This window comes from Asparagus officinalis, chromosome 4, assembly GCF_001876935.1.
Source record: "Asparagus officinalis chromosome 4, Aspof.V1, whole genome shotgun sequence".
Classification (NCBI taxonomy): Eukaryota; Viridiplantae; Streptophyta; class Magnoliopsida; order Asparagales; family Asparagaceae; genus Asparagus; species Asparagus officinalis.
In genome coordinates this window covers 121,641,619-121,657,343 of record NC_033797.1, presented here as the reverse complement: position 1 = coordinate 121,657,343, position 15,725 = coordinate 121,641,619, and the positions used below count along the sequence as shown (strand labels likewise).

At 40.2% G+C, this 15,725-nt stretch overlaps 1 protein-coding gene across 1 annotated transcript in view; it reads left to right on the top strand.

Moving 5' to 3' along the window:
* Nucleotides 1-15,725, top strand: part of LOC109838058 (probable serine/threonine-protein kinase PBL16) — a 29,763-nt gene that overhangs the window by 7,735 nt on the left and 6,303 nt on the right. Inside the window, exon 4 of the mRNA XM_020406512.1 lies at nt 13,374-13,723. Within this exon, the coding sequence (XP_020262101.1) occupies nt 13,374-13,723 (350 nt within the window). The remainder of the gene's footprint in view (nt 1-13,373; nt 13,724-15,725) is intronic.

Sequence of the window (15,725 nt, the reverse complement as noted above, 5' to 3'; positions counted from 1 at the left end):
TATACAATATAATATAATTGTGTTCTTGATAATCCTCAATTCATCAATTACATATCAGTTGTCTATTGCCATATTGTTTCGTCAATCATCCATACGTAACATGTATCTCCATAATCATAGAGATACTTGAGAGATGAGAATATTCTTAACACATCCCTAGTACTCCCCTCTCAAGTTGGAGCATATAGATTAGCAAAGTCTAGCGTAAAGAGTTGAATGATTTTGGCGGTAATACTTTCATAAAAATATAGGCCAGCTGAGAACTAAAGGGAACATGAGAAAACAGTGCCACCTTCTCGCGATCCTCATAATGTACAACGTAACAGTCAACCTAAATGTGTTCTGTTAGGGCATAAAATACTTGATTTTTAGAGATGTGAATGATGTGAATTGCTTCTTGATTATCGCAATGCGAAGTAGTTGAAGAGACAGGAAATCCCAAATCTTATAGAAGAGATCGAAGTCATAAAATCTCTGATACTAGGTGCACAATAGAGCGATACTTTGCAGCACTTGAATGAGCAACTATAAACCGTTTTTTGCTTTTCCAAGATGTAAGTTTACCATTCAAAATCGGTGGTAGAATGACAGTCACTTACTAAGCGAGACCAATTAACACCAGAGAATCCCTAAAAAGAGAGAGCAACTTGGACAAAACAAAAGCCTTTGACTTGGAGACTTCTTAAGATACTTTAAGATGTGAAGAACATCCTCCTTGTGAATTGTGGTCAGTGCCTACATAAATTGACTGGCTTAACTAACTACATATGTTATGCCAGGTTGAGGTATTGTTAAGTAAATAATTTTCCTAACCAATCATCAACATGGGGGTGCATGTTGAGAATTGTAAATTTGGATTTGTAGGTGTCATTGGGACAATAGCCAAGTAAACCTATCTCAAAAGTAAATCTAACACATGACTGATGGGAGAGGTAAATATCATCCTTAGATTGCGCAATTTATATCCCAAGGAAATAATGAAGAGGATCCAAATCCTTTGTTTGAACCGAGAAGTCAAGTGTTTTTTAACACTGTCAATGCCCTGTGAGTCACTCCCTGTGATAATAATATCATCCGTATACACCAATAGAATAACTACACTATGAGAACTATGATGTGTAAATAGTGAGTGATAGCCATATTACGCTTGAATCCATGTGAGTAGATAATCTTACTGAACTTATCAAAGTAGGCATGATGAGATTGCTTAAGACAGTAAGGAGACTTATTCAAACAACATGCATTGGGAGGTGATTACATATAGACATTCTCTTTAATGTTGCCATGAAGAAAAGCATTTTGACATCTAACTACCGAGGAGGTCAAAATTGGTGAGATGCCAAAGGGACTAATGGCTAAATTGATGTAAGCTTCTAAATAGGTGAGAAGGTCTTTTAATAGTCTATTCAATAATTTTGAATAAAACCCTTGGCTACAAGAAGGGCCTTCAAATGCTCGACTAGCCCCTCAGGATTATGCTTCACAATAAAGACACAACGACATCGTACTATCTTATGGCATATAGGACGCTTCACCATTGTCCAAGTGCTAGTTTGCTGAAGAGCCTTTTGCTTATCTTCCACAGCAGCCCGTCAACTAGAATGTGTAAGTGCTTCTAGAACAACGTTAGGTATAGAAACAGAATCTAAAGATGATATAAATGCATGAAAAGATAGATTCAGACCATGAGTAGAAACATGAAGGGAAACATGGAATTTGGGCCAATGTCCTTTTCCTTTATGAGTGCAATAGGAGGATCATCAAAGGGATTAATACTGCTAGATAAGATGCTAATGGCTCACAAGTGAATGGAGCAAACTCATAAGTTGATTGTGATGGTGTGATAATAATAGACTCCTCTTGACTTTTTCGAGTTGAGACTTACCTTTTCTTTTTCCAAATCTGCCTATGTGACTTATCACTTGGAAATTCTAGAGTTTCTATCGCTGCAGTAAGAATAGATGTAAATGGAGGTTGAGGTGTAGGGATATTTTTAAATAATGACCGATTTTCAAAAAAATATGACATTAGTTGATTTTAAATCTCTATTATATGTGGGAGAATGACATAAATATCCTTTCAATGATCGAGAATAACCAAGAAGGCACACTTAATAGCACGAGGATTTGTTTGTACTTATAAAGATCGAGTTTTTGCATAAAATGCATATATCGTACTGTCAAAGGTGCATGCTGAGTTCTCACTTTCGGACCTTTCGTCGTACAACTGATTTATCCTATGGTGAAGGTGAACTATAACACTATAAGAGAAAATGGTTCTTTGGTAGGAAATATGAGAGAAAAAGTAGTCTTATTGTCTAGCACCAGTGTAGGAATCTAATTAATGAGACATCATAATGAGAATAGATTTAACAAGTAAGAGATGGTGTTTTTTACATGCAACAATGCCATTTTGTTGAGGTGTATGTCCACATGAAGACTGATGAATAATTTCTTATTAAAGAGAATTTGAAAATCACGGCTTAAGTATTCTTTTGGATTATCAAACTGAAAAAACTTGATCTTTATTTCAAATTGAGTATGTGTTTTTTAGTAAAATGTGTGAAAAAACATCAAACATCTCAGATCGATTAGTAAGAAGAAATAACCAAGTCTTTTTTTGGTAACTGAAATATTCCATTACTAATTGAATATTTTTAGTACATTTTCCCAATATACGCTTTCATACAGAATTATTCATCTACCAATCCAATACTTGTATCTGTTAGGTATAGTCGTATATGTGAGCCAAAAGCATTTGTTAACACAAGCTGCTTAGTGCATTTAACAACCGTGTCAGTGGTTCCCTCAATTTCACCATGCAATCTTCTCTTGCGCTCATTCCAGATGCGATAAATTGCTGTTGCGAGGGTTGATCTTTTAACAATTGAGTATGTCTTCCGCTAGGTTGGTTCATTTTTCATCTCAAGGACCCTTAAAGCGGCTTATTTCAATCTCACGTGGTGGTTCAAAGAACAATATCATGTTATCTTATGGTCAGCGGATCCGACGTCTAGTGTCTTTCGACACAGCTTCCCAAAATTAAAATTGTAACTAAAGACAATGCAATATTTTTGTTGTTTTTCCAAGAACGAATATTTTATTGTCTCGAATTTTTGTGAATCTTTTGATCGAAAACAAATAACGACTTTGTTGGGGAGTGGTTGCTCTTCTAAGGAGAAAGTCGTGTCGTAGTATGATAACAGACCACTTGGGACAACCATCAAAACCATCACTATTGAGATTGACTACGCCGCTTACTAGGCTTACTTAAAGCACTCAGGGAAGCGTTAAACTAGCGCGAAAAATCTTTGTGGTGCTAATAGAACGCTCACACCCAGCTGTGGTCGAGGATCCCACCGATGTGGAGACTACCAAGTCTCTGTTTATGGCTAAGTGGAAATCCTCTCGAAGGGCTGAGGACTTGGCCTCTAAATACGACAGAATCGCACACTCCCCATCTCGGTGCTTGAAGCAAAAGTTGGTATCCACGGACTCTAACGGTCCCACTGACATCAAACTCAGCTAGAACACAACATCAATCGCTGCGGATTGTTAGCTTAAGCCAAGAGCAAGTTCTGCTTAGATAGCCGTCAAAACCGGCACAACAGAGGCCTCACAATCTCAGGGAGACATGCAATTAGTACAAACATTCCCGTCCACATTTCAAGATGAAGAATGACATGGTAATTTCACGACGTGCGAGAGAAGGGCCCGTCAGAGGGCTAGAATAAATGAACAACCACAGTGACCCAAATTTCGTTTGAAATCAAAGTTCGCTCGCGGTTAGGGCTAGGAATAAGAAGATCGCCCACCTCGTAGGGGTTGGTAGGTCTAGAATCAATTGCCAATCTTCAGGGCTATCTGAGAACGAAATGTCCTCATTCTCCTGTTAGCCAGTTGGAAGTTACCAATCAGCCTCCGATCGTCAAGGACACACAGAATGTTTTTCTCCAACGCTACCCATTCTATGTCATAACCATCAGACATGTCTAATGCTGCACCATTTGCTCCCATACTAAGAGTTTGATGGAGTCTCATGCACCACAGCCGATGGATACTCAGTTCCAAGAACATTAGTTTTTGAATAGTTTTCTGGGGCTGTCACACAGACCAAACCCAAGAGAAGGTGATCTTGTAGCTAAAATCATTAATGAAGATGAGCCAAGGTTCATCCATGTTTATATAACAGACCAATAGCGGTGAGCCAGCTATTCCAAAGGTAAGCATCGAGATGAGGACTCGGATGAATTCCCAGAGTATCACCAGGGACCCGCATACAAGACTTGTTTGAAGAAAACCAAGTCACCTGGAACTCTAGCAGTCGTCGCCTCTGATCTGCGTAACTCTTCTGCCGACTCAGCGCTACAAGAATACGCTCCCGAATTAGTGCTACCTTCTCTGTAGTCTGTCTTACGAGTTTCGACCCAAGTAACAAGTTGTCCTCCGGTTTTGCCCAACAAATCGGAGATCTACAAGGTCTCCCGTATAACACCTCATACGGTGCTATACCTATAGTCGCTTGATAACTGTTGTTATGAGCAAACTCAATTAAAGGAATGTGATTCTCCCAACTACCCTGGAAATCGATAATACATGTGAAGATATACTTCAGACTTTGTAGTCCGTGAACAGCTCAAACTGTACTTCATAAAGGTAATGTCTTCACATCTTCAGTGTGAAGACTACTGCTGCTAACTCCAAATCATATGTGGGATAGTTTTGCTCATGAGTCCTCAATTGTCGTGAAATATAAGCCACTACTTTTTGGGTCTGCATCAAAACACCTCTTAGACCCGATAATGATGCATCCGTGTAGACTATAAATGTCTTATCACTACGGGATAATCAACACTGGCAGTGTAGTCAACTTAGCATTCAGAGTCTCAAAGGCTTCTTGACACTCTAGCCTCCAAACAAATTGTATACCATTCTTCGTAAGGCGTGTCAGTGGCGTAGCGATCTTCGAGAAGTCGTGAATGAACTTCCTGTAATAGCCTGTAAGACCCAAAAAGCTATGAATCTTTGTAACGGTCTTCGGCGGCTCCCAATCAAGTACTGCCTTAACATTTGCTGGATTCACTGTAATGCCCTCTTTACTGATGACGTGTCCTAAAAATCTGATCTCGGATAGCCAAAACTCAAACTTGCTAAACTTAGCGTACAACTGGTACTCCCACAAAATCTGTAATACAAATCGAAGATGCTGCTCGTGCTATGCCTCCGATCTCGAATAGATAATGATGTCGTCGATGAATACGATCATGAACTGGTCCAAATATAGACGAAAAACCCGGTTCATCAAATACATGAATATCGCGGGTGCATTGGTTAGCCCAAATGGAATGACAAGAAACTCAAAGAACCCATATTGAGTCAGAAAGACGGTTTTGAGAATATCCATCTCCCGAATTCATAACTGATAATATAGCCAGAACGAAGATCAATCTTTGAGAAATACTACGCTTCCTACAACTGGTCGAATAAATCATCAATTCTCGGTAGTGGATATCTATTCCGGATGGTGGCCTTATTCAACTCACGATAATCTATATATAAACGCATACTAACGTCCTTTTTCACGAAGAGGATCGATGCTCTCCACAGAGAATGACTCCGGCGAATAAAATCCTAAGATAAAAGCTCATCCAACTGAATTGTAGCTCCCTCATCTCAGCAGGTGCCATATGATAGGATGCTTGGGATATCGGTGTTATGCTTGGTTGTAACGCGATGCATAACTCAACCTCTCTCACAGGAGGTAATCCTGATATGTCCTCAAAGACATCCTGATATTCTAAGACGATTCTAGTCTCATACAAATCAGCACTCTGATCCCGCAACATCACCTCCTTGATGTATGTTGGGAATGATTCCGCAAACTGGTTACCTTGTGAGGTTACTACAATCAACTCGGTCTCATTGGACGCTCGCAAACTGATTGTCTTAGCAAAACAGCGATATTGACGTGGTAGGACGATAACCAATCTTTACCAAGAATGACGTCGAACTCGAACATTCGCGAAACAATCAGATCGATGATAAACTCAGACTCATCTAAACCAATGACACATCTCCTACAGATACTCTCTAAAAGGGACACCTCGTCTAAAGGAGTAGAGGCTGATAATGGTACATCTAGGGGATGTGCAATTAGCTGAAACGTATCCATGAAGGTATGAGAAATAAAGGAATGCGAAGCTCCTGAATTGAACAAGATCCGAGCTGGAAAGGAGTTCACGAGGAACGTACCTTCCACTATAACTCCGCTCATACTATGATCACGTGGTACGACTGTATAAACCCTGCTGATGGCTAAATACTGCTGTGCTGCAGACGGTGGAACATATGAGACTATCTGTCCCTGAGATATCTCCTGGATGGCGTGGACCTGACCTGCTAGCCTCTTAATCCTCGGAACGGTCGGCGACGCCTCAATCCTCTGCTGCTGGTTATAACGAGCATCCTAAATCTTGCGCTGCGGAGGCGCTCTTGAATCCTGCTGTGACCCCTTCTTATATGGTCATTGCTGCTGATGTTGCGAATCCTTGTCTCGCTGCTGGAGTCCTTCGGGTCTTGCAAAAGATCTATTGCCCTTGCCTTTGTCACCATGCTGTCCTGTTTTAGAGGTTCCTTATTCTTCTGAAAGGTCGCAGTCTCTGTCTCCTGCGAAATAGTGGCGTCAGCTACCTCTCGTATTGAACGAAATCATTTAGAAACAAGGTAGCGGCGAAGGTTTGGATGAAGCCCCATCAAAAATATCTGAGCTTGACGCTCTCCTATCTGCCACATGCCCGTGAATCAAAGCAAGCTCATGAATCTGTCCTCGTAGTCAGCTACAGACATGTCCCACTGCTCCAATCTGGATAGGTCTAACTCTTCACGTCCCTTGTCGCGGAAGAGATGTACTGCTTGTCAAAAAAGTAGATGAAGTCCTTCCAAGTAAGCATCATTCGCTGCTCTGAGGTGAATTGAAGCCTATACCATCCGCCAGCATCCAGCATCACCTTTAAGACTGAAAGCTACAAACTGCTGCCTCTGGACAAAGTTCACATCAAGCATCCGCCAGCATCACCTTTAAGACTGAAAGCTACAAACTGCTGCCTCTGGACAAAGTTCACATCAAGTAGGTCAAGAATATTTTTCACATCTTCTTTTCACTTGTGGGCTACAAGTGAGTCTGATGATCCCTGAAATTCTGGTGCTCTCGTCTTCTGGTATCTTTGAACTAGACGGAGCCAAGTCTCCTGCTTCTTGGCTCTATCGGCAATTGGTGGTGATGCAACTGGTGGAATCTGGTTCGCCAATTGCTCCTTGAGCGCTGCTAGCCTGACTGCAATAGTTGTCATGAGGTCAATCAGATACTGCGGAGCCTGCTGCGACTCAGGTGGGGCCTGTTGCGGTTCGGATGGAGCCTATTGCAACTCACTCTCTAGCTCAGCCTGCCTAACTCTCTGAGTACGGGATCCTCTCCGTCCACGTCCGACCATCTATAAATTTTCAGGAAGTGAGTTTATAAGGCATAGTAAATGAGACCTCAGGCAAAAACACATATAACACATAGTAATAAGAAATACATGTTACATGTCATTCATGCAAATACTTTATAATAAAAGTAAGATAGTCATATAAAAAAAATTCCAAAATTTTAGTGTTATACGTATAAAGTCCTCACTCATTCTAGGAAAACCTAGCGGACTATATACATGAATCTTAGAAAACTCTATTCTAGCTTCACGACTCGACATAGGATGATCCTAAGGATGCTGGAACTAGAGTTCTGATATCAACTGTGACGTCCATGTTTTCATACATGACTGCAGTCCAATGTGAACCCAGAGATGTCAAACTTGTCATGCACCCATACTGTGCAACAACATATTTCACCATCACAGTAATATCTCTCTAGTGGAATCAATAACAAGTGTAGGTACAAAACAAACAAAATAAGAGAAATAGATGCAATGAACATGACATAGAAAAAAATATCCAATAAATATGATCATGTCCCAATCTGAGTAAAATGAAATACAACTGATGTCTAAAATAAAAGTAAAATATCTCAATACATAAGAGTCAACTGATAATAGTACTAAAACACAACCTTTACAAAATGAAACAAAACTCTAAATGTCTGAAAGTAAACATTAAACTACGTTGGAGCGCCAACTACTACAAATAAATGACGGCGACTATGTTATAAATCCATCAACCTGCGGCTCTTCGGAACTCTGATCAGCTGCCTGAAAAGAAGGAAAAACAAAAAGAAATACAACAGCGTCAGAGCGCTTCAGCAAGATCATCTCCATCCGCCCTCAGGGGAAAGGCTGTTAAATGTAATAGAGGTTCTATCTATTGTGCATAGTCTATCTAAATTATTTATCCTATATCTAAATAGGATTAATATCTAGAAACCCACAACACGAGACGTAGTATGTCGAGCGAAATAATCCAAACAAGAAAATCCTCATGTATATACCATATGTCTTAAATTATGAATCGTTAAATATCAATTTCAAACTATGAATAAAAGATAAAGGAAAGCAAAACAAAAAAGTAAAGTTGCCGCAATATCATAAATATCGACCATATAATTCGTGCTACCCTTAGGTAGATGATGTGGATACAAGAACTAAATCTCTTGTAACTCCTAAATGCGATGTAATCTGGTCACAATATAACTCAACGATGAATCATATTCATAAATGGCTTCCACCAAAGACTCAGACTATTAGATATATCACAAATAATATCTCGTAAGGTTTTATAACTCATCGCATTATCATGCGGAACGGACTACAGAATCAGGCATCCTAAATATGTACACGGCTCATTAGTCTCATCGCATCATCGTGCGGGACGGACTACCACACTAGGTATCTTAGAAGTACGGCTTTCTAGCCTCATCGCATCACCGTGCGAGATGGATTACCAAATCAGGTATCCTAAAATCACGGCTCAATGGCCCGTACTAACGACATATCGACGCACTATCCCAAGTAATATCGAGCTGTGCTCATCAACGATATCCATACATGCATACGCATTATAATTAATTGTTAACTCAAACATGATCAAAATAACACCTATAATAATCCTCTTTGGGATATCCGTATATGTGTTATGACTCAATTCATGTACATCTATGGTTGCACGTGTGTCGTCGTACGGCTCGAACCCCGCGTTCACGATTAAGCACACAAGAGAAAATCATCATGAGCAAAACAAGGCATCGGTCGACCGCTATAAAGCATCGATCGACCGGCGGCAAACGTGCACAAAATGCATTGTAAGACCTCATCGGTCGACCGATTGATCCTTATCGGTCGACCGATTGATCCTTATTGGTCGACCGGCCAGAAAGGGTTTAAAAACCTTGGCGATGCAATCGGTTTTATTATCAGGTTTTGTGTATTGAAACTTTCTCAACAACATAAATTTGTTAGCATGCAAGGTTAAACAAGATTTAACTTTCATGATTACTCAACAATGGTTAAATTAAACATGGTTACATCTCTTGAAATTAAACAGTTAGGGTTTAACATTCCAATTAACAAAATTCTCAATTAACAACATATTTTTAATAACATGATTAATAAACATGATTAATTCTAATCATTACACAGTTATAGATTAGCTTAAACAAGAATCACATCACCAGGACATCACATACTTAGGGTTTAAACATTTTAGTTAACAAAATTATCATTTAAATTGGTTAATTAGGGTTTCGAAGCAAATTAAAACGAAATTAACAAATTAAAAGACAACCCTAATGATCATGATCAACTATTCTTATCAAGAAGAGATTTAAATTACATATATTTTCATTGGTTTAAGATTTAACATCATAAAACTAGGTTTTATCACATCAGATTAAACTTTAAGCAATAGATTAATCAATTAAACACATTAAATCATGAGTTACTATAAGGAAAGGTTTGGAGGAAGCAAGGTTTTAAATGTCGGCCGACATGTCGGACACGTCGGCCGACATGTCAGTTTGAGGGCTTGAGCGACACGACATGGTGTTTTTAACTCGTATGTCAGTTTTCAGGGCCAAATCGAAAATATCGGTGTTATATCAGCCGATTTTTTAGCTTTGAAAAGTCGACCGATATGATCCTTTTTTTTAGATCTATTTTTTTATCGGGTTTGGGTTTAGTGATAAAAACCCAAACCTGTTTGACCCGTTCTCATGTTAAGGGTTTCTTATGAACCCGATAGAAAGAAAAGAGAAAAATTAGGACTGCAACGGACTTGGAAATCCATCACTCATTTCGTGAACGACGACGTCCTTCCCCTACCTCCATCTCGGCCCCCCGTCGTCCATCTCCTGTTGCGTCCCGAAATCCGAACCCCAACCGAACCAGAGGATGGCAGAGTATCCCGTCGTCGGGATAAAGGGAAGAGGGTGGTCGATGACTCATTCGAATGACCCTGAGCTGAAGAAGAAGAAGAAGAAAAATAGCCCCAACACTGCCTCCCTGCGACGTCAGAATCCATCCTTCGTCGGCACTGCCTCTAGAATTTATAAAGTATGCTTATATTGAATTTAGAAATGCTTAGATTACATTTAAGACATGATATTATACATATGCTCATCATCCGATATGGCAATCCGATATTTAGTTCATGTCCCCCTATATATCCCCGATTTTCGCTATCCGACATGGATTTCAGTCGTCCGACATAAACCCGATATCCGACATTTAAAACATTGGGAGGAAGATGCCCTCAAACGCTGTGCTGAAACTCCTAAACAGACGTGCGTGCAAGATCCTCCTTCACTAAGATCGCGAATTCTGTCTTCCTCTCGACAAATGCCTCGAGAAAACTCCCAGAAACTCACAATCTAGGGTTAGGGTTTGAGAGAGAAGGTGGCTGCTGATATATCACGTGAAAGATGATCAAAAGAGGCTTAAAACGAGTATATATACTCAGGTATACAACTGAGCTCGAAGTCGAACAAAATTGACCCGAAAACGGAACACTGGAGATTTGGAAGCCCGTCGGTCGACCCACCATAAGGCATCGATTGACCGGTCGGGTATCATCGGTCGACCGATCGGCCTAGGCCGGTCGACCGAACAGATCACAGATTGACATGCATGGTTTTGTGCATGATTCGTTCCTGTACTCTTATATACACACTTATATACACACTTATATGTATTTAATCGATCTAAAATCAATTTCTAGCATACTTAATCATCAAAGAAATGATATTTATCATAATATATCAAAAATTACGGGGTTTTACAATAAGTTCTTCATTGAGAGATTCCACCAACTCGGCCTCAAGTTGAAGGGCGCAATGTCCAATAAGTTCTTCATTGAGGCTTGTCGCAACGGCTTATCGGATCACATTCTTAAGCAATTCGGGGTCGTCGAATCCAAAACTTGAAAAGAGCTAATCAAGATTTGAAGGCTATGGTAGTGATGACTATCGATGCACCGCGACCTCAGCTATAACTACCAAGATGGCTGAACAATATCAAATTGGCAACTGGAATGTGAACAATAAATACCTTCCTAATGCCAACCCAAGCTACAACTGAGTACCTCCACTTAGGCAGTATCAATGGATAGGTTCCTCACAATGATAAAATCAATTCAAGCCAGACCTCAATAGAGTTTATGTCTACAAGCAATAAGCAATCCCAGAAGTGGATAAAACCTAATCAAGAGAGGATTCATCAAGCTCGGGAGACATAAGAGGCCAAAAGAAGTAGGGCACACCAACAACCTAAACTATCGCGTCTTTCACCGCTTTGTAGGATACCATTCGAAAGACTGCATCTTGTTGAAAGAAAAGATTCAAACCTTACATGAAGTTGGATCGTTGAAATTAAGAGAAGATTAGAAGCAAATTTTGACAAACATGACCTCAGTCCAATTTGGGGATTTACCAAGCGTGAATGCTGCAGACGGGGTAATACTAATCCTAAAAGCAGAGTTGAAAATTGTCAATTACGATCGTCACGGTCAGCAGACTAAGGGATTAACCCTTGTGACTCTCTAAAGGAGAATTCATGTGGGTGCACGTTGACCTTGTGAGGGACAAGCAATAGACCTTTGCCAAACTACATTGAAAAGATCAAAAGCCAAGGGAAAATATGCAATATCGTAACAGTCCTCTATAGTCACGATGAGGGGCTAGTACCCAAACTCACCGATCAAAAGGAGGAGGTTGTTGTAGCAGTTGTCGCGTCTAAAGAAGAAGCAATGGCCGAGGCACTCCAAGAAGTGGAGATGCAATAGCTATCACGGCTCAGAATGCCAAGGAAGGACTCAGGAGTGGTAGATTGTTTTACCCGCAATATAACCTGATCGATCAAGAGGGACAGCAAGCCCTTCCCGTCGACCTAACAACCAACCCAATGGCGATACCATTTCGTGTGGTTCCAAGGGCAAGTAGCAACAAGATAGATCTAGGTGATCACGCCTATTCGACATCCTAACACAATTTGCGAACATTCTGACAAGAGTTTTACTTTGGGAATTGCTTCAACCCTGGAGGTTAAAGCAGCATTATAGGAGGCTCTAAGTGACCTGACAGCTTACCTCACTCAGACTCAACCGTGAGAGGAAAAGACAGAGGACCACTGGTATACACGTTGCCACCGAGTAGAGAGGGACATTCCTATGGTAACATTTTCTGAAAGAGAGATGCTCATGCCGTCCCTCAAGCATACAAGGCCACTTTACTCCACAGGGTACTTGGGTTCATCGAAGTTAAGAGCGTATGCAAGTTGACCCTATGTTTACTATCAGTATCATCATAAGGAGGATGCTACAATTCCTTCAAATACTATTGGGACGACTCTATCACACAGACATAAGATCTTTGGCTTTAACGTTGACAATAGTAATCCGTTAGTAAAGATAAAGTTCAAATTACAGATCGGCGAACTCAAGTCTGACGTAACATGTTACTTCATTGATGCCGAATCATCATACGTCCTCCTAGGGCGGCCCCGGATCCACGCGAATGTGCGCGCGCGCGCCTGCGGACGTGCGGACGGGCGTGTGCGTGCGTGCGTGCTTGTGGGTGTGGGTGTGTGCGTGCGTGCGTGTTTGTGTGTGTTGGCAGTGTTACTCAACCATAGTGGAATGTAACATATATAGCCTTAAAATTGTCAGTGGGGTGTGTTAAAGATATCTACTAGAACAATAAATATTGATATTAGAGATCAAAGTGGGAATCCAAGAGTTTTCTTCTGGCAGCATTTAGAGTTGAGATAAAAGCCAGAATGGACCGGAAATCAAAGAATCTATTCATTATCACAATAAACACTATTCTAATTTTTCTTTTCCTTATTTCTTTTTTGTCAGTTATAATTAAAGTTAATTTTTTAATTATTCTAACAGGCACTTAAGGAAGGATTTGAAGTTCTATCTGGATCATATACCCTGTAAGGTTGCATTAATCCAAGATAGCCTGTCTTTCGAAATACGGAAGCCATTTCTGACTAATGCAGCAAAAAAAGCTGTCTCAGAACAGAAATTCATTTGTTCCATGGGAAGGCCTGTTCTACCCAATCTGAATGCACAGGAGGCTGGAAATGAGCAGTCTATTATTTCATGTGGAAGTTACATTGCTGGTTCTTTTAATAGCGTTGATGTCCACAAGTATAGCACGTCAATCTCATCCAGCTATAAATCTAAAGAACCTGATATTGGGGCACATGAGGAGACTGAATCTTCATCTAAGCAATATAGTGAGTTATGAATTCGATTTCTCTGTATGATTTTCATTCCCTAAGTCTCTCAGAGCTAACAATCTTTGGCTAGATAAAAATGCTTGGTTAAAGACAGGTCTTCACTTTGATGTCCCAGGATCCAACTTACACCTAACCTTGATCCTAAAATGGTGGAGTTCCCCTCGTTTTTCTTCTTTCTGAAACTCAAACCTTGCACCGTCACCATGAAATGGGCGTAAATGGCACAGATCTGTTTCTTTTTTACCCCACTCTTTGGAACCCTGAACTCTCTTGTCACCTGCAGAACTCATCAACTTGAGCTAGATAGATAAAAATCTTTAACATCTGTTCTCCCTGGAAACATAAAACCCCACAACCCAATCCTTATCTGAGGACAACTATTCTTGTTTGTGCAAGTGAATAAATTCTTTTTCATAGTGAAATTAGCAAGTGAATAGATAAGGTAGCCTTTGACTCATTGATCAAATTTGAGAACGCAAGCCAATATTGTGGATTCATCTTGATAGCCGTTGGATGGACAAGAAGAACTATCACACTATTAACTCTAATCCTAATATAATGTTATAGATTAGGTCACCTTATTAAAGCTTAATGTTAACCGTGAAACATCTTTATCAGAGCCCTGCTTGGTTTGCTAAATTATTGACTGCCATGCAACTTTTAGTACTTTTTATATGTTCTTGACCTACTGCATATGCTTGTATAACTCCTCTTTCTGTTAAGACCCTCTTTCCATTCTTCGCTTCACTTGCTTGCTTTTGTTTTTGTTCTTCGATTTGTTCCTTTTCTACCATTCTCCATCTTTTTGTTGTTCCTCCCTTTCTTTCTCACCACATTATTTTTTTCAAGCTTTTCTTATGTTGTTTTCTTGTCACATAAGCAATCAGGATACCTGTCAACCTGATTCTCTTTTGTGACTGCCTTCCTATCTCGCTGTTTCAAGTCCTTTATTCAAAATTATACATAGTGGCTGTTCTAGGAAGTGACAAGAGGATGCATACAGCACAAGAGGATTATTTATATCAATGCAGTTATGTTTGGGGCTATCTCCTTAGAGCATTCAGAATTGTAACCAAGTGTTTCTGACGTGTGAAATAAGAGATTGAAAGCTTCAAAGGTACAATTCATTTGGCATCCTTTCGAAAAGGGCCATGAAATGTGAAGTACTAATCTTGATCCCCAAATATTTCGGAAGTTCAGCTTCTTGGTTATTGATCCGGATGACTACACATATGCAATAAGGTGATCTACTACACAAACAATGCATAACGGAGAGAAAAAACCCTAGCATGCGACTTATAATTGTAAACAAGTTTAGGATGACCGATAAGGATCATTTATGTAGGATTGTCACATCCATCTTTATCAAACACCAGGAGGACAACCACATCGTTGATATGGCTAGAAGCCTATGCATATCACCACACAACTACCCGTTGACACGAACTTGAAGGAGGAAGGAAATGGGAACTTCTGTATGCTTTACAATTCTCTCTCTCTCTCTCTCTCTATATATATATATATACGCATACACACGCACATGCATGCGTACGCATACACGCACACACGCACATGCACGCATGTGCACGCGCGCGCAGATATGCACACACACAGATATATATATACGAGAGAAATAAGTATGGTTTGTACCAAACATACATTCGGTGCTTGGTAGTGAGGCAACTCGTTCTCATCCACACATTTAAAAGTGTCCACTTGAAAATGTTCCCCGCTAAAAATGGGCCCCACTTGTTTACTCACCCATTGAATGAGTGGATGAAAAGTGGCCACCTCACTTCCGACCACCAAATTTGAGAAATAAGTATGGTTTGTACCAAACATACATTCGGTGCTTGGTAGTGAGGCAACTCGTTCTCATCCACACATTTAAAAGTGTCCACTTGAAAATGTTCCCCGCTAAAAATGGGCCCCACTTGTTTACTCACCCATTGAATGAGTGGATGAAAAGTGGCCACCTCACTTCCGACCACCAAATTTG